The sequence below is a fragment of the Phalacrocorax aristotelis genome, chromosome 7, assembly GCF_949628215.1.
Source record: "Phalacrocorax aristotelis chromosome 7, bGulAri2.1, whole genome shotgun sequence".
Taxonomy (NCBI): domain Eukaryota; kingdom Metazoa; phylum Chordata; class Aves; order Suliformes; family Phalacrocoracidae; genus Phalacrocorax; species Phalacrocorax aristotelis.
This window is the reverse complement of record NC_134282.1, coordinates 28,243,576-28,263,782: the sequence shown is the minus strand read 5'-3', so window position 1 is coordinate 28,263,782 and position 20,207 is coordinate 28,243,576. Positions and strand designations below refer to the sequence as shown.

General features: G+C 40.3%; 1 protein-coding gene across 14 annotated transcripts in view; it reads right to left on the bottom strand.

Moving 5' to 3' along the window:
- Window positions 1-18,391, bottom strand: part of ARMC8 (armadillo repeat containing 8) — an 85,438-nt gene extending 67,047 nt beyond the window's left edge. For 3 of the 14 annotated variants that reach the window (XM_075099496.1, XM_075099498.1, XM_075099503.1), the window contains exons 1-3: window positions 17,010-17,103; window positions 15,788-15,864; window positions 1,757-1,828 (exon numbers count right to left, since the gene is read on the bottom strand). In XM_075099496.1, the coding sequence (XP_074955597.1) occupies window positions 1,757-1,828; window positions 15,788-15,864; window positions 17,010-17,078 (218 nt within the window). In that variant the 5' untranslated portion in view covers window positions 17,079-17,103. Of the gene's footprint in view, window positions 1-1,756; window positions 1,829-10,050; window positions 10,118-15,787; window positions 15,865-17,009; window positions 17,104-18,124 lie in introns of those variants that run through there. The other 11 variants (XM_075099500.1, XM_075099505.1, XM_075099501.1 and 8 more) reach the window with 9 other exon arrangements.
- Window positions 18,392-20,207: the final 1,816 nt, after the last annotated feature.

Sequence of the window (20,207 nt, the reverse complement as noted above, 5' to 3'; positions counted from 1 at the left end):
CTATATCTGTGAAAACTGTTCTCCTTGTTAACTTTGCAGAGGAGACTTAAAAAAAAATACTAACTTGCTTACTACTATTCTTATTGAGGAAAAGGTTTGACTTCACAGATTGGAATTCTGAAGGTTACCATACTCTAACGGCTTCAGTGGCTATTTCACAAATTAGAAGGCATGTCAAAAAAGCCAATGAATTCCCACCACCTTTTTAGAGAGAAAAACAGAAATTCTCTAATCCAAATGGTCTTTAATCTGTTTAAGTATGTCTGCAAAACCTTGAGGAAATTCTAAAGCCTTCAGAAAGACATTTGGGGGTAGATGATGCCACTTAAGTTTTAGCCAGTAATAATAAATCTTTTCTCACAATAGCCCAACCAATTTACTGTCATCTATAGCTTTAGTCTGAAAAGTCTTGACATTGGATTTCCTGTCATTTGAGGATAACTTGTACTGATGTGAGGACAAGCCTCATAGTTTACCTTTTAAGATTTTTCAAACCTAGTCATTTATTTGCAGTTACAGGTTAACCATATCATTTACTTGGACAGCCAGAAAGTATTAACAGCAAAGAAAAAAAAAACACCCACCAAAAAACTTTTGGATTTTTATTACTGGCACAGAAGAAGTAACAGCAGAAAACAGGATAACTAAAGGAACATGAAGTCCTACAAAACTTAAGAACAGGCAGATTCTAGATTTAGAGGTTGGAGATTTTGTCACTTTTAAAATAGGAACCACAAGTAGTCCCAAGAATCCCTCAGGTCCTGTTGCTGAAAAAAATTCCTTAAACTTTGCATAATCTTCAACAAATGTCCACTTCAATCTTTTCGTCTCATGTGAAGAAGTCGTCTTCATCTGTTTATATTTGGTCAAAAGGGAAGATAATATGGTAGGTTTTGTAGGGGGGGTTTCCCCACAGCTAATCCCTAGAGAATTTAAAGGACTAGCCTTGACACAAACTCAATCTGCAAATGAGAATATATTCCATGAAAATAAAATGCATTCTTTGACAAGCCAGAAGCTTTCTCAAGCAGGATGGTTTGGGACCTAATTGCCATTTAAGCAAAAGGATCATAGGTGGGTGCCATACTGCTAGCACAAATAATGCAGTACTCAGTGTTTTCCTTCTCCATTGCTGCAAATTGCGGCTGAAAAAAAGCTAGAGGAGAAGAGGGGTAAATGAAACCTGTAGTGAGCAATCCAGTAGCTGAAGTTACGTGTTAAATTTGTACTAGTGGAATCAGGATCCATAAAATGTTAACATCAGCTGAAGCAGTAATTCAGCAATAAAGGATGATCAATGGGTTTTAATCCTCTGAAGCAGGTGGAGAAGACAAGCAAATTATCTCAGATGGTTTTTAATATTTTTAAATTATATTTTTAACATAACCTTACACATTTTTACTTATGAACTCACCAGGCAATTGGCTGAAGAACAGGATTAAGATACAACTACTTTCATCCATCGTTAATATCATCAATGTCAGAAATTATATTTTATTCCTGAGCTGATAAATTTAATAAAAATCACCAAGACTACTTTAGAGAATTCTATTAAATTCTAAATTAAAAGCATTACTCAACAGCCTGGTCTGTAATACATGACTTTAACAGATATTTCAAGTCTCTCTCGGTTACATTAAAGAAAGTATGCAATCAACTACAATCAAAAGTTAAAACAGAAAAGTGCCTGTGATCTAAGGACCATTATTCCAGACCTGTTGTGAATCAGTGAAAAGGAGAGTAGCAAAGGACATACCTTGGAACTGCTCCCAAAACAATCAAGTTGGCTTTTTGTTTGTTGTTTCCAATTACAGCATTTTTCATATCTCTGTAAATCCAGAAAGAAAAACAAACCCTGGTAAATTATGCTGAGGTACTGCGGGCTTAATCTATAGAATTTACTATTTCCATGAAGGCTTATCAAGCAGTCTTCCACATGTCCATGCTGCACCTACGGGACTGAGTAGTGCTTCAGGGCACAGTTTCCTCAGCCCACAGATAAATACCCCAGAGTTCTGGGATTCCATTACATCCCAGCTTATGCAAGTAAGCAAAAACCCAAACTATCTCACATGCACACCAGACATGAAGTCTCATTATTGCGGAAAACTAGATATACTGGTTCTTTGTGCCCATGTATTCACTAGGCTTCTCAGAGAAAAAAAACACTATTGGTTGGGAAATCAAATTTTGGTAATTTAAAGTATTAACTGAATAAAATAAAAAATAAAAAAAAGAAAGGAACAAGGAGCTATCACCAGTCTACCAGTCTCCAAAGACCAGGCTTTCACTCTCCTCTTCACCACGGGCTTCCTTTTGTGAATGTCAGCAGGACACCTAAACATCTGTATGTCAAAATCCCAAGTGTAAAGTGGATACAAAAGCATTTTCCCATCTGAGAGCTACTGCAAGGTTAAATACATTAAAGGCATTTGTGATATGGTAAAGGAGCAAGGGAAGCATTTTGGAAAGAGGACACTGGTTGCACACACTAAGAAGCCCTATGAAAATGTGTGGTTTGCAACCTCGTTGTTCTGAAAATTGCTACTGTATCCTAAAAACCATCACTACCTTTTAAATTTTTTTTATATTGTACATGTGAACATCCAGAGGATTTGAAAGACAGCTAGCAACTTATGACCAGTTTCAGAAAATCAAGATGACACACTTCTAGGAAACTTTCTAGTTGTAGTGACCTTTGTAAGAGCAGAGAGCAAAACCAGCCCACATTGAGATAACTCTTTATCAACAAAAAACAGAACTAGATTGACTATAGTGTTAGTAGTTGCAAAATTGACAAATTAATCACTGGCTAACTATGCCCATAATTCATGCAAATAATCTGGGAGCTTTAGTGGTTGCTTTAAGTTAGCTTATTTTCTTGCTACTATATCAGTCTCCCACCTGCTATCTGCAAATTTTAAGAGATTTAGAGTAGCCCTGTTTAAGATCCACCCTGGCATGCATGAACACTACACAGTCCATACATAGCCACCCAACGTGCAAATTCCACTGCAATAAGCAGTTGCCCCAAGCGTTAAACTCACTTCATTAGAGTTATAAAAAAAACTCCTTAGACAAGGCAGGCAATATCTGGACTGGCATAAACAGAACCGTTACAAACCTCAGTTAGTAAAAGGTAATTGCCCATTCTTCCTGAAGTATTCCTCCATGTGACTCATTCTACCATTGCATACAGTTACCCAGCCACAGAAGAGTGCTCTAGGAATTTTAAGCAAACAGAGGCCGGCTACCTTCTCATGTTTGGCTACTGATCTTGGAGCTCCAACAAAAGAGCAGCATTAAAAGCAGCTGAATGCTGAGCTGCAGTTCTGTGTATCTCTTAACACAGGCAGAGTCAGAAAACCACTTGACTTGTCAAGTGAGCCATTACTTAACAGGAATCTGCTTACCCAGCACACAGTTGTACACAGCTGAGTATCAGCAGAAAACGCTAGACCTTTCTGTTATATGTCCCGTAAGTTTGGTAACTCTACACCACAGGACTGGAGGTAGAGGAGAAAAAGCAAGATCAAAAGGCAGGCTAAGCTGGAAGCCAAAGAAAATTTAAGGAATGGACTTGAAGATTTCACTAGACTCAGAAACAGTACTTCAGTGTTTCTATGCTGAACGCTTGATATGAAAGTATTCCGGTCATTTTAAAATGTTTTTACAATACAAGAGTCAGTCCAAACCAGTGGCAGAAGGAATGATCAGATGTCTCAAAGGAATGGAAACTGTACTAACAGATGTGCAAGGTTCAGGTACTAAACTGCTCAAGCCAGTCTAGGACTTCTGAAAAAGCTATCTCTCCCTGTTACCCTTAGGCATCGGATCTCAAAGTCATCAGAAAGACTGCATCTTTATCATGCATCCATGAAGGCACCTTAAGAATCTAAAGAGAAGGCACTTGCCAAGCACTCTGAAGAATTAACAAACAGATTTTGGTGACATTTTAATCCTCTGCTCAGGTTATTTTACCCATTATTTTGTCTTTAAAACAAAAAAACAAAAAACCCACCAACAAGCTTTTGTGACTCCAGCGCTAACTCCACAATAGAACGGCTTGCTAACCCTATAACCATTTAATGTGTAATAACTACTGCCTATTAGAATTTGATTTAGAGACCCTTTCAGAAGTGGCAGGCACATGGCTAAGTTCCATAACACTCAAATGGAGAGGTTTAGTGAGGTCACAGTCCTGATCTGTAAATGATTCAAGATAAGTTTCTCCATCCTAGTTCACAAAGTTCCTCAGAAAGGTCAAGAACTACCACAAGCTTGAGATTTCTGACAAATCCAACACATGTACATTCAACCACTTCAACCTGCAAACAAGTAAAACACCTGCAAATTGTTAAGGTGACCAAAAACTGCCAGAGATAGGACTCTGACAAAGATCACCATGTTTGTGCGCATTATGCCTTAGCACTCCCAAGTTCCGTAAACATGCTCACCTCTTCAAATTTGCCACTTACAGAAATGAACCTATCCAATACACAGGAAGCAGGTAGATATGGAAACCAAGAATACCCTTAAAATACCATAATCCAATGCTGAATAACAGAAGAGGTTTTTTTTGTTTACTATGAAAAATACTTATGTGATTCCACACTACATTTTATGAAGATTTTCCTGATCAGGAAGATAATCTCCTTAAGTACCACCACGTGCTGTTCTAGTTTACCAGGTCCTTGGTGAATCATGAACCTTGGAAAAACTGAGGGCAACTCCCTTATTTGAAAACATCATCTCCAACAAGTTTGAGCTTGACTGATTTCAGATCCAAGACAATATGCGATTCATCCAAGGAGAAAAAGCAGTAAATATCACGATCTTCTACAAAAGGTAATAAAGAAACCTCAGAAATTTGTAGTCCAAAAACTGGATGGACTTCATTAATGAATGTCATGCATACTGCTCTCACTTCTCACTGTGAAAAGGAGTCCTTGAAATGAGGAAGAAGGTAACAGCAGCAAAAACACAATTACAAAGAGATGAGAACTTCAAAACAACTAGCCAATGGTGTGAGAAGACCTTGATCCCGAAGAGGGAGATGCAGAGGCTTTCCAATGATCAGCCCCAAGCTCTCAGGTAGGCTATCAACCCTACTGCTGGGAAACAGCACAGTGAGAGCAGCTTCAGAAGAAAAACACAGATCTTGCACGTGTACCCAGTACATTCCAGCACTACTTAGTTTCTCACCCTCAGAAAGGTAGCTTTCTATAGAGCCAAAAGACAAACCATGACAGAGGTTTTGAGATGCATTTGAGGTTGGTTGGGTTTGGGGTTTTTTTTGTAATATCCTGTGTATTAAATCTTATAGTTTATAGTCAAACTAAATTCAAAGTCATTTAACAAAATAACCTGAATTACAATAATTTTAATGCATAGATTTAAAATCTGATAGCTCATACTTATGCCTACAGTTAGTATAATGCAATAAAGTAATTTATGTGAAAAATCTTTCAAGCAGGATAATATAGGCTGCCAACAATAAAATATGGCAAAGAGATGCTAGCTAAGCGCTCAGAAATATTGCTTCCTGAAGTGCTAAAGCAGCTTTTTCCATCTCTTATTGCTTCTTAAAGAAACAAGAATATAGTTTAATCAGTTCAATCCTGTGAGTACTCAGTTTTAAGTTATGAAACTAATTAGAGACTGGAAAAGCAGAGACTTATTTTCTTCCTACAAACTCTAGAAAAGGGGGAAAAAAATATCAGGTGAGGTTTATCAGCTCTAACAATCTTTTGGAACATAGCAACCCAGAAGCAATCAGTTCAATTAATTAGCTATAAATAAAAGGAAATGCATGCGAGTTTCCTAAGTGTATTAGCACAGTATGGGCATTTAGAAGAAAATATTTTAGCAGTACATTAAGCTCACACACAAAAAAAATCTAATTTCCCTCTAAATGCAGCTCATCATGAGTTACAAGTGGAACTAATCTGCCAATTGTGTATGAAGCTAGTATTTTTTTACTCTGATGCTTAATGTGTAATTGTTTGAAGGCACCAGATATAGCCCACTTCAGATAAGCAAGCAGCAATATTAAATATAACAATTTCAATTAAAATATGGCCTTTAAGTTTTAATGATTCCTAGCCAATAAAAATTAATGTTATGAAATGCCTACGTCCTGAGAAAGTTAGCATTCTATTCTGTCAATGTAAATTATTATTGTAGAAGCAACTTAAGGTACTGAACTTTGTCCTAAGCAGAAATTATTTAAGTTCAACATCTTCATGAAGTTGATTCTAAGTTTGGCACACCTCCCACAAAAACACCAGATGCATCCAGTAGTTAGTGTGCAGTTCTCTGAACTAGTGTGAGCTAACTTCCCAGCTGAGAAAGAACAGAACTCTAAGGCATTCCTAGCAAGCCCCAATACCAACGCTTCTTCTGCAAAAGAGATCATGAGAAAAGAACATGGATACATGGACTCCTAAGTGAGAATCTGGTTTTACCTACATTTTTCAATACTGTACATCAATCACAAACATAAGAAATTTTAGAATTCTGATGGGAAGCCCTGGAGCTTTCCTATGTCACCTTTTAGCAATGCAACACAAAAGATCTTGAAACAAGCTGGAGTAACTTGATGAGGAAGCAGCAATAGGAACTATACAGAAGAGGAGGAAACAAACAGCCTGCATGATATATTCTCATCTTATCTCTTTTGAAAATAGAGTTGGTAGCCATATTTAAGAGGTTCCTAGACAGTGAAGGATATCATACATGAGATGAACAACCACAGAGGAAAAAGTAGTCCTAGACACTTCAAGCCAATGCTTTCACTTTTAGCATGAAATAGTTACAAGAGAGTCAGAGACAATTACACACACAGAGGAAGCATCCAAAACAATGCATTGTCAGACCAGAATGTTGATCTACCAGAGGCTGATCAAAATGTTACACAATAGAATGACACAAAGCATTGTTGTGTAAAGGTTTTCAAAAACTCAAAATGCAACTACCTAAAAAGCTGAGGTAGTGGTAGCTGATACAAGGACACAGCTTAAATAAAAACTGGCTGCCCCAGCTTCAGGGGAGTTTCTAAGTTTCAGTATTGTATAAGCAAATGGTACCTGGACTGGCTGGACTTGAGTCAGAAGCTAACGGTGGAGCTAAAGCTTTGACAATTAGGCTTTCTATAGCTTTCAGAGCCTCTTCCTTCTCCCTTCCTCCCACTCTCCTGTTTTTATGGACAGATGCAAAACAAGAATTAATGATAAATTTTGCATGTTAAAATATGTCCATCGTTATTTTGACAGAATTAATATCTAAGGTGGACACTACTACAGCTTGAATATCTGTTAATTATTCAACGAGTTGTTTTCCACCCCTTTAGCATGGAGCATGTTTGTACTAACATGTTTACTAGTCCAGCCAAGTAAATAAAATGTTAAAAACTCCAGCCAACTCAAGTAAACCACAGAAATAATAAATCATCTTATTTTTAAGGTTAATCATCAGGTTGGGAAGAAAAGTTTTAAGATTTCTAATTCCATTCAGAAATATTAGTTGATTTAAAGAAAAAGATAATTTTGCAGGAAAGAACAAAGTAGCACAGAGAGACACTGTTACTCAACTTGTCTGAGTTTTAACATTTAGAAACTGTTACACAATTAACATACAGTGCAAACTAAACAAGCTCAATATTTGAACAAGTAAACCCTAAATCCATGGTTGTCCCCAATCTTAATTCTGTACTCTCCGATACTGCATAAAATCAAAGTTCTGTAGAAAAATAGCATATGTCTATAATTACAGCAATGCAGAACAGTAGAATTTAGCATACGTAATGCTAAAAATGAGTGTTTAATGCAACTTCTCCATATCACAGTGCCACAGAAAGTATCCTCTTTGGAGAGGCAACTGACTTATTAGTTTTCTTGCCAAGGTAAGCTGTTTCAATGATCCATACCTGTAGTTGGAAATACACCTTATTCCTACCCTTAATCTATCCCAGTTTCCAGTACTTATCTTGCTATGTGTGCGTGTGACAGGCTAAAGAAACCTCTCATATCGAATCTTTACTTCCATATAAGAGATTATGTCAGTCAATTCACATGCTAGCCTTCTATATCAAGCTTAACAACTTAAGCTCTCCATGTCTTGGTCTGCAGTTTCAACTCAAGTTCCTTTCAGACCTCTAGGTTGACTGACAAAACAGGAGATCCTGCTTTTCCCACCTCTCTTGAGCATGTTTTGTTGCCTCATCCTCTGCACTGAATCTGAAAATTAGCCATCTCCTGCAACTTGTAGCACAATCAATAGAAAAACTGCCTACTCACCCTTAAGAATGATGTAGCTCAAATTTAAAGTGCTTGAAGTCAGTGGAGGATTGGGGTTTAACTAGCTTTTATTATGTAAATTTTTTAAACTAAAGAAAAAAATCCCCACCCACCAAGCCTAAAATCACACAAACCATAGCCAGAGCTCTGTATTACCAGCATTTCAATTTCAGCATCAATTTCTGCTATTTAAATAAACTAGGTTGTAACAGCAAAGAATTATCCAAAGAGAGGTATGGAGAAAACAGCTGCAGTTCAGCAGAACTCTCGGAAACTGAGAGATCTCCTGCTCTGTGACACCAGATCAGCAAAAACCTTTTTCACAGCCATCCCCAAACAGCCAAACCAGATGAAAAGAACATCCTTCACCACTGTTGCTTCAGATGAATGACCCAAACCATCAAATACAAGTATTCATGTTACTTTTTCATTTTTTAATGTCTCTATCACCCCCCAAGGACATTTCCCCTCTCAGGATATATCCCACAGTTGAAGCAAAAATTACATGAAATTTCATTAAGCAGAGAAGCATCCTGTAACACTACGTTTTTCTAGCACTGTTTTTCATTCACTGTCTCTTGATTTAATGTTATTTTCATCCATTCTCCCATTTTAAGCCCACCACTCATTATCAAAGAATATTGTCCACAACAAGTCATTCACATAGAGAACTCTTAAATTTTATTTAAGTACAGGAAAATACCTTAAAATGCCCTTCCAGCATCTGCTTAGCTGTTCTCAGGTGTGACCTCATAATACTGTGTGACACACTCTCCAATTCAGCTTATGCCAGTAATCACTGAAGGATCACCAAAACCTGTTAGTCTGACATAGCTACTACCCCTTGGATTACAATAATCTAAAGTCTTTCCAACATGAAAGTACAGCCTCAGATTTTTAGCTCCAAATAGCTGTCAGCTAAGATGATGTACTGGCCTCCATATACTTTAGTCATGCCTAAATTTCCTTTTTCAAACGGGTGTTAGTAAGTGCTCATTAGGACAGAAACTCCGTAATTTATCTATATCCAAATAAAGTCTCTCATTCTACGTATGGAGGAGTTACTGGACATTTCAGACAGTGCATGTCTGAAGTATGTTTTAGCAAGTAATTTTACCAGCTAGCCTCCCTGCTACTTTACAATTCCCAAAGGAAAAAAATAAGAATTAAAAAAACCTCAACACATTTAAATTATCAGTTCAGCACAAGCAATACAGCATACATACTGAGATAACTTTCATCATCTGGTAGACAAATTAATTGGTAAACAGAGTTCTGTCCTTTGAATGTTACTAGAAATGTCAACCCTTTAGAGGGAGCTAGCCTAAAAGAACATAGTTGCATACTGCAAACTGAAAATGAATTTGGTTTGGAAGGCAAGTAAATTCAATTTTTTCTAATGCTGATTCCAATCATTTTGAGCTGGCAGCTTAGACAAAAAAAAAAATAAAAATCCAATATATAAGAATCATACACTCACTATCATTGCTGATTTTGTGGCACACATCCCTCAGACCCAACCTCTAGTACAGTCTTAAGAACACCCTGTACACACACCCCCATTGGGCATAATTACTATTTCTCCCTCACCTGCCTGCTACATTTTGCCCTCCCTCACAAGCAACCACCTCTCCTCTGCATTTGTCTAACGGATTAATAAAGTTAAACTCTCAATGGCCTCAGAGTATTCAGCTGTGCTCAACTTGAAGTTTGCCACTTCTAACTCATTGGTCACAAAAGTCTTGAGGCCTACCTGCTTGATTTTCTCCAGCTACATCAGCTAGTCTGACAGAAGTTATTTCTTTTCTCTCATCCTACTTACAGCCTGAAATCATCACAGCAACAGTATCACTTCTCTGAGGTTGGCATTGAGAGATGGATTTTGGAGAAAAGTGGCTTCATGCCCTTCTGAAAGAGAGCACTGAAACAGATACATTAATCATCAGTCCTCTCTCACAGGCTCACAGTGGCAACTGCAAGGCTTGAAATGTTAAACAGCCCTATTAGGCCAAAGACTGCTAGTCAAATGGAATAGGTGTACAAAATTTCCTAATGTTTAGCCCACCTCTAAATACTAGACCAGGAGTTACAATGCATAACAATTTACTTGCAAAAAATAGTATTATGCATTTGTACCTTTTGCTGCATTAAGAAGAAAGCACAAAAGCGAGAGAGTATCTTATTCTATGACAGGAACACACCTTCTTCCTACTGTATCTTCCTCTCTTCCCTTTGTATCTACCCTATTCTTCCATCTGTCTCTACAAAAACTATTACACTGAAAACCACTCTTCACAGAGCACTACTTAATTCTCAAATGATGTTTGAGGCCTTTCAATTTCATCTTCTATCACTCTGAAAAGCTTGCCTAGCTGTTAGACTCCTCAACTTACCTCCTGAAAGGGAGAAATCAACAAATGGAGTAGTGCTCCCAGCACTTTCTCAGCATCACCTAAACGTGCTCAAATCTCTATCAGATTCTGCAACCTAAAGAACAATCTTTCCATTTCCAAGCCACAAAGAACCTACCCTGCAGTTCCCAAAGTATCAGCAGAATAGAGTCAGGAGCCTCTTCCCTCAACACATGAATGACACTGCACAAAACAACGCTTGAAAAAAATTACATCACTTGTTCATAGCCAATTAGACCTCAAAATTCCCTACTGCATCTGAAAGAATATGTATTTACTATAGAGTACTGTCTAGGAGATAACAGAATTGATCAAAAATGTACAGAGGCAAAGTATAACAGGAACAATCCTCTAAGGACTACTCCGCTTCCACAGGGCTATTCTGGTGAAAACGGCAGCAAGGGAATATGCAAAGAACAAAATACAGTTCCTGCAGAAAATTTAGGTTCGGAAGTGCCCACTGAGAGACTGGAAATGCAACTGAGTGGGTTCAGGATGCAAAATGTGAAATCAAGTGCTGTTCATTATTAACTCTTAAAGAAGGTTTGCTTAACAGGACATGAAGAACAAGAAACAAAAGTAGCATCTTCATAACTCTCTGAAGGGGGTGCCTGTTGCTTCATTAGAACTGCGATGGGAATTTCTTCTCTTTCCACTCCATGAAGCTGCCTCTTATATTTCACATAGCTTTCCATGCAGGCAAATGTGGAACACTGCACTGATACTCTCATTCCAATTGCTGTAACTGAGAAATACAGGACGCTATTGTTCAGTCATCTAAATACATACCTGGAACATTTTTTTTTCAAATCCAAAAATACACAAATGAAAAATTTTTATGTAAAAAGCACACACTGTTTGAGGTGTTCCCAAGTAATTTCAAAGCAACCAACCACAAAAGAGATTCAAGGTAGGTTCCACAAAAGCAGTGTTACTACTTACAATATAAGGGAGTTTTTTTCTGGTTTGTGACTACCTTCTGGTATCTTCTGTTTGAAGAAGGCATAAACCAGCAAGCAGTACAAAACATCTGCAGTCAAATGCACGTACAAGTCCACTGTCCCTTAGAGAAGCTTTTAACACATACCTAACTCTGCATCCAAGAGCCTACTGCAAAGGTAAGCCCAAGTGCAACTAAGATGTACTAAAATGTCAGTCTTCAAAACACAGAGCATAACCACTAACCACTGCAGCACTGTCAGTCTAAGGCTGCAGGGACCCTGAAAACTTAACGGTCAGGTTCAAAGCGGTCCACAAGTTCTTACCTGTATGCCAACTATTATACTTTCCTTACAAACAACATCAGTTCTGAAACACCTAAAATCATACTGTGTAGAAAGCATATGTAACTCAAATTAGATATACTGCATAGATCTGCACCAGTATTCCCACCACAGCACCAGACCCACTTCCTTGGAAAAAGGAAGATACTGTAGACATACACTTTGGAATGATTCTTCAGTACTGAGTGCCATTTCTATAAGATGTTTCTTTCATTTTCCTGAGAAATAAAATGCTCAGACAAGTTTGGAAAATGCTTGCCTAGTAACTCCAGCTGGCTAGATAAGTGCATCCATAAAGGACAGAAACAGCAGTAGCATAGGAATTCTCAGTGCACCACAAAGATGATTATTTACAAGTCTTAAAAGATTACACCCTCCAACTGCTGAGCAACAGCCTGATGAGAAACAGTTGGGACCTTGAGTAAGCCAGATTTATCAGAAAGAATACTTTCAAAACCAGCCCTTGAGATGGAATTACATAGCTCTCCATAAAATGATGGATTGCCTCTTTGAAGATATCAGGCTAAATGTAAGCATGACAAAATGTCTTTAAAAGAAGCCCCTGACCAACAAATAAATTAGCGGACAAAAATAGTATCAGTCTTGCATCTGAACAGTGCGGTCCTGAGCTTAAGAGCAGGTGAAAAGCAAATGATAACCTAAGGATCACCACCCAGAATTGGTTTTGCAGGGGGAAGAACCAACCCCAAAATCCTGCCACACTGCAAAGCACAGGATGATGTTGCAGCAACCATCTTGGGACAAATGAAGCTCTTTTAGGACTGCAGAAGTTTGCAGAGCTATTTATGTTCTGCTCCTCTTCCAATAATGGCAAAACATTTAAGAGAACTTCTGAGAGAATGCAGTATTTAATGCCCTACAGTACCTGTTTGTCTCTGCACTGACAACACTAAATGTATTTGATAGCTGCATACCTGACATTAATGCTGACCTTGCAGAATGCAGTCAAAGCATATTTTAGAAAATCTGAACCGCAGAACAGTATGTAGAAGGCATAAGGTTTAGAAGAGCACCTAAATGGATACAAAGCAAACCTGTAAGACCTCTGAAGCATGAGCATGGCCATGATATAAAGTTTATGTTTACAGAAGGAAACTACTATATTCATCTTGCTCGCTTATAAAAACGGTAAATAGAAAGGTAAATACATACACTGCCATATAGACTTGGGTATGAAGATGTGGGCCTTGTACCCTTTAAATAGTTCACTATCAAGTACAGTAAAAGGCAGTAGTCATCCTTGTAAGAATCTCAACGTTTCAAGTCCTGAACTGAAATTTGTGATTTACCGGCAGGTACAGACAATTCTTCCCTTCCTACCTACTATCAATACCCAGAAAAACATGATAGAAATGATGTGAACAAAAGTTCTGCAGGAAACTTGACATTCTGAAATAAGATCAATAGAACCACATACAGCAGTACTGGACAAAAGGGAAAGAGTTTCTCAGTTTTCCTATGAGGACGAAAAGAAAAAAGCTCCTAGCCAGGTAAGCCTTCACTGTCTGGACAAAAGATTATGAACACCCCTTCTCTGACAATTCATGGGAAAGAAAGGAAAAGACTTGATCATTTAAATACTTTCAGAATATGTAATTAAAAGCTTTCTCAAGTTACAAGATGACAACTGGATTGGCATGATTTTCAAGTTCAAGAAGCATTTAGCTATATTTTACCTTTAACAAACCTCATTTAAAAGTTGGTTTTCATTAAAATTACAAGGATGCAATTAAAAAAAAAAGCTCCAAACCCAAGTTATTCTTTCAAGTGTCTTTAATAGCATAAAAGGAACAGGACTATTGTAACTAAACATAATCAGCAGAAACAAAGCCTCTTAAGACAGCCTATTTTCTGGTCCTTGATATTCATACAGTTCCATCAATCAAAATGAAAATCTAGGTCATTGGTATTTTCAGTCAGGATGCAGGAAAAAAACCAGCACATCTTAGGAACCAAAGATTTTCAGAAATTATGCAGAATATCTCTCAAAGCTTCCGACAGTCACTTCTGATAGAAATTTAATCCTCTTCCACCCCACCCCAAATATCAGTTCATTCCAACTTCAATACCTCTTCAGGTCTTCTGACCCTGAAGTCAGAGGAAGAAGGGCAAAGCAGTATTTTTCTGCCCAGAGAGAATCTTCGACTGACATAAAATTTTTATATATACACTATTCTAAACTCTATTTTTATATATACACTTTTCTAAATTAGCCTATTTCACACCCATCCATCCATATTCAGAAAATAACAAATCTACTACATTAGATTTGTTCAACGTCAGGAAAGTTACGCTCTCAGAATGAGAATTATAACTAGAGCATCACAAATACAGTTTACCATCCAAATCTGCCCTCTGAAAGCTACTGTGAAATAAATTGTTATTTTCTTGTCTTTAAATGCAAGAAAAGCATCTCAGCATAGAATCCGCTGACATCCATGGACAAGACAAATAGTTTCAGATGTTAGCTGAGACAAAGATACTGCCTAAAACTTTTGTTTCTGGGAAATCAGTTATACTACAAAAGATATGAATAACACCTGAAAAGATAGGGGATTACCACAGGTTGTGGGTTCCAGCCCTTTGAAAAGGAAGGAGAGGAGGGACGGAGTGCCACCCAGGGCTCAGAGCATCTGCCAAGGAGAAAAGAGGGGCTCAGTCAACGCATTCAGACATAGGATGAGACACATCCTGGCCCCTGGGACCATCACACCAGCCTTTATGAGTAGCGGACTAAGAAGACCAAGGGATGGAAGAAAAACTAGATGCTCCCGTAGGGAAGCGTTAAGAACACATACACAGTTACGGTGGTGTACCAGAAGTTTTTATACAGGCAAGGGGATGTTTCAACCCATAAGGTTTCCAGGACAGTTTTATGTATGTTGTGTTTTTCATATATTTCAAAGGGATACTAATTCTGATATGCTGCCCTTGGGACACCTTCTGGAATAATTTTTTTCATCTGCTACTGCAAAACACCTCAGACTGTCCTAAGCAACACAACCAACATTCTTGGCTTTTTGATCCACTTGGTCCTTTGATGTCTTCTGACAGTCACAGCCAGCAAGTTACTGGTAAGCCTGAAAAGGTCTAGTTTCGCCACCAAAAGTCAGTCCTGGGCAAGGACTTATTTTGCCACATTGCTGTGTGGTTATATTGGAAAGCTTATAGCCCAAGGACAGCAAGAGAACAACTAGATCTTTGCACCAGTTTTACTCCTTGTTCAGCAGGGCAAGTCTTCTCTTTCAGTCATTACCCCTTATCACTGGCATGCAACAGAAGTACTGAAATATAATTTGCATCCAAATTAATTTCTACGGAAGCATTTTCTTTCAGCTCGCAGTTCCCATTGGTGACATATAAGCCATGCAGGTAACAAAAAAAAAAAAAAAACCAGCAAACACTCAGGCACGGCAGCAGGGGAAAAGGAAGCAGGTACACTGACTTGGCAATGAAATATGAGAAAAGAGTCTCAACAGATCTGGAAGAGGAGCAAAAGGTGGCCAAAAGGAAGAAACTTATTAAAAATATTTTTAATGCTCACAGAATGTTTAACCTCATTTCTGACAACTGGGAGGCTGCATTACGAACCATATGCACTACAGAGTGACAGACTGCTAAAATAATACTATCATGTTTGTATTAAAATTTTCCAACAAGATTTCTCAAAAAAAGACAGGAAGAACTTCTTGCCCTCAACATACAACTCCAGTGGAATTCAGGTAAACCTAGCCTGTGCACAACCAACAGCCCAAGTGTGTTTCAGATGACTTACATGACACCTTGCAGGACTTTCTGAGGATCGAGGTCAAATAATCTATCAACATAGTGGCGGCTACTAGCCGTTACCTCCTGCGGAGAGAAAAAAAAAAAACAAAACAAAACAAAAAAATTGTAATGGTTTATATCAATTCACATAATGGCAGACAAACAGGAATGGCTAGCACAGCAGCAAGTCTACAAAACCTATCAGGCAAGACAGCAGCAAAACCACAGAATCATATTTAGATGTGCAGTTTGTTACTGCTGGGCAACATTCACACAAAGGATTAACCCTGTGTTCAAGTGTAATTTACAGAAAATTACGTATTTAATGTAGATAACAACACGTTAGGCATCAAAGCAAGTTGGAGTGCTGTATATGAACCAGGCACACAAAAGGGGTCTAGTTCAGTTATCAGCACTGTCTTAAATCCCAGTTGTATTATGTTTAATTACTACATAGAAAAAACATTAATTCCTGAAAGAAAATGTTTATAAGAGCAGTTAATGTTGCTCAAGAAGCGCACTCAAAAATAAGGAAGCTCGTATCAAGACATTTTTCTGTAACTTACTTTATCATAACATAACTACACATTTCAGAGATTGTCCTTCTACACACTGTCGCACACAACTTCGACAGGAGGAGCAGCACAATATTCTACATCCCATTCCCATAGCTACTTTATAAGACAAAGTGAACTCTCTTCTCAGAAACAGGACCATGCTTGTAACCTAACATTTATGCCCCAATGATTTGTTATTCCCTTTGAGAAGATCCAAAATTGGAGACAGCAAGCATTCCAAAAAACAAGGGTGGGAAAGGGGAAGGGAATTTTCCCTCCAGGTTCTCACAAACACACGCCAGGGTGCGCTTCCATTATCTCACTTTTTTTTTCCCCCTTTTGCCAGCTCAACCTTTTATTAGGCTTTTCCCATTTTTTTCCTTATGAGTTTTCCTTGAAAGAAGCTATAAGGGAATTGAAAACTTTTCCTTGCTTTTACAGGTATCTACTCTTGGGCTGAATCTGCTCCTGCTTCCCCACCCAGACATCAGAAGCAGCAGCAGCTTCTTGCCTGTGGTCTCACATAACTTAGAGAAGAGGAATCATCTAGAGGCAGCAAGACTCCTTTGTCTCTAGAAATATTATTAAATTATAGCAAATAAATTCTACAGATAAACTTCCACCACGTAATGAAAGATTATTTTTTGAGAACAGCAGGAGACTTTCATCTACCTGATCTATGTACTCATATGCAAAAGTCTTCTGGACTGCAGAGATCCCACTGGTTTCTGCTTCTAACATATCCTGGCTTTCAGCCTATCAGCCACTATGCAATATGTAGAAGGGCATTCATATCCAGGCAAACAAGTTTTTCAGGTAATCCCAAAAAATAATTTATCAACGTCATCAGTTTCATGGTTGTCTTACCTAGTAAGAGATTCTAAGGGAAACGAAGAAGCAGCCCAAAACCTCGGCCCTTTTAAATAGTATCCACACTACACCTTCTGCATTACTCCCAGCACACAACTGATGAGCAGCAGGACCGGGAAACCAGCACTGGGTCTTCTACTTACTCTCGGCTTTCCCCAAGGAAAGGAAACTAGTGGTAGTTGTCAGACCCCCTTCCGCAACACCAGCGCCCTGCCCACAGATGCAACACATCAACCTCCTCCCTGCACCAAAAGCCAGCAAGGCCGTGTCCTGAGATACCCAAGAGCTGTTGGGAGAAGATCACCGTTTCGCCACCACACCACCACCCACTTGCTAGCAAAGACTGGGAGAGCGTGCTTCGCCAGCCACCACCGGCCCGGTGCGCTTCTGAGAGACCCTGCTCTCCTCTGCAGCACCTTGGTTGTTGCAGCTCAAAATAATGTCAACGAACCCTCTTTGCTGAGCGGGCGTTTCGGAGGGACCAAAAACATTTAGAGGAGGGCAGCGGAGGGCTCTAAGTCCTGTCATCCGTTAAAAATACGTTCCCAAGAGCCAGTACGTCTGACGAAAATGGGAACAGACCCTTCAGAAAAGGGAGAGACGCTGTTTTGAAGAGAAACCCCACTCTAGGAAGAAGTTGTTGCGACTGGGGAGGCAGAGAGTAAGGAGCGCCCTACCGCCGCCCGTGTCACCCCGGCCGTGGTGGCCCGCCACAGCCGGCCAGGCCCGCTCCCGGCCCCGGGGCCCCCCCGCCGCCACCACACAAAGGGGCCCGGCAGGTGTCGGGGGTCCCCACACAGCCCGCCGCCCGACCCCCCGCGAAGGCCAAGGTCAGACCGAGCCCAGCGGCAAGCGGGCGCCCCCCACGGCGGCCGCGCTAACGGGGGGCGGCGGCGGGGCAGGGGCCGCGCACTCACCGAGAGGACGCTCATGCGGAGCGGCGCCTCCAACACGCACGCCATCTTGGCGGAGGCGGAGGCAGCGGCAGCAGGAGCAGGAGCAGGCGGAGCAGGTCCGCCGGCAGCGCCCTCAGGCCCGCGCGCGCGCCGCCGCCGCCGGGCAGGGCCTCATGGCGGAGCGCAGCGCGGCGCCGCGGCCTCGCGCGTAACGAATCTACCGACTCCGAAACCCTCGCTACCTTCCGCCAATCCCCGCCCGCAGGGCGCCTGCGCGCCTCCCGCCTCGACACCGCGCACACCCACTGGCGGCGAGGAGGTGGCGGCGCGCGCGCGCGAGTACCGGGGCGCGGCTGGCGGGAAAGGAAGGAAAACGCCGCCTCCGCCATGAGGGACGGGGCTGCCGACGGCGCCGCGGACTGGCTCAGCCCTCCTCATTGTCCTCGGCTCTCCCGGCCCCACGGAAAGAAGGCGAAAGCAGAGCCGGGTGACTGACTTCACCCTGACACTGACTACAGGCTTCTCACCCAGTGCTAGCATCACCACGCTGCTGCTCTCCTAGGCCTTGTCCCATGCCCCATAGGACAGGGACACTAGCACCATTTTCAGGACAGCCTCGCAGCTGTCCAACAACATCCTGGGCTGTTTTTCATTCCAAGCAACCAGGTTTAGCTGGGCTGTTTTTCATTCCAAGCAACCAGGTTTAGCGTCGGCCACCTTATATTCTGACTGTGCTAGTGGAAATGATGGAGTCCAAGAGTGATGGAGCCGTACAGGTCCTTCTGACCCATCCTCATTGCAAATGTTGCCCCTGGCTGTGTGGAATGTGAAGATGGCATGAGTAGGACACAGGATGGCACTTCATTCACACAAAGTACGCAAAGAGCTAGAGTGTTGTTGAGGACCACCTACTCGAGCACAATCTCCATCTGGGACACGGGAATGGTGTGCCACTTCCCATCCTCAGCCTTGCTGTGCATGAAATAAAGGGTTTGGGTTTGCTTTTTTGGCCATCATTTTTGTTGCTTTCATTAATTGATTTGGTTTTGGATTGAGTTTTTGCAGAAAACACCCCAAAACCCCAGGACTTCCCTCAGTTTCTCCATAGACTTCTCTCAAGAGCTGGTATTCTATTATTAGCCCCCTGTATGTCACATTCTGAGACATGGGGATACTAATTCTATGAACTCATTGCTCCTGAAGACAGAATTAAATGGAGGCAGGGGGAAGGATAATTAAAACATCACGTCAGGGCCCAAACTGTCAGCTTTCGCTAAGAGGTAAATGCAGGTTTGCCAGCTCTTAAGAGGTGGCAGAGAACAATGGGAGCATAACAAACATACTTTGGGATGCTGCCACAAGTTGACTTTAATAGCTTTGATTTTAAAAAAAATCCTCCACTTCTCATGGAAAGACAAAAAAAAAAGCTATACCCCTTTTCTTAGTTTGCTTTTCTCTGAGATTTATAACAAACCTTGAACAAAATACCTGTGTGCTGGCCTGGAATGAAACAGATGAATTCTTCTCAAGCACTTTATAGGGAACTGCAAAAACATTTCTAGACTAAGCGCAAGTCTCATATACTGAAAAACCTGTGATTATAACTTGTACGAGGGCCTGACAGAGAAACATTTTCCAGATGTTTCTCACCAAAATTTAAAAAGTTTTCAGAAAGACTTTAAAACTTCCTTTTAAAGAGGACTGAAGTCTCTGGGTCTTAAGAACTGACTCAACTTTGTCAGCCTTCCCTACCGTTTTACATACTTTTTGGAGTATTTGGCCTTCTTTAATGGGGAAGCTTCAAGTTCAGAGCTTCAGTTGAATTCTACATGCAGCAGAGGATCTTACTGAGAGGGAAAACCCATAAATGGACAAGAGCACAGTAGAGCTGGACACTTCAAACCGCAAAGAGGGTGTGAACGACTACAAGAAAGGGCATAGTAACTCCATATTGATCAGATACAGTTTGTACTCAAAAAAATTTTGTCAATTGTATTTTACAGGCTGCAGTCTGTTCAATGGATGCTGAAATACTTCATTAAAAAAATAATCTTTGAAGTTTTTAAAAAATCAGTATTCTATCTTTTCAAAGTCTCCTGCTTTC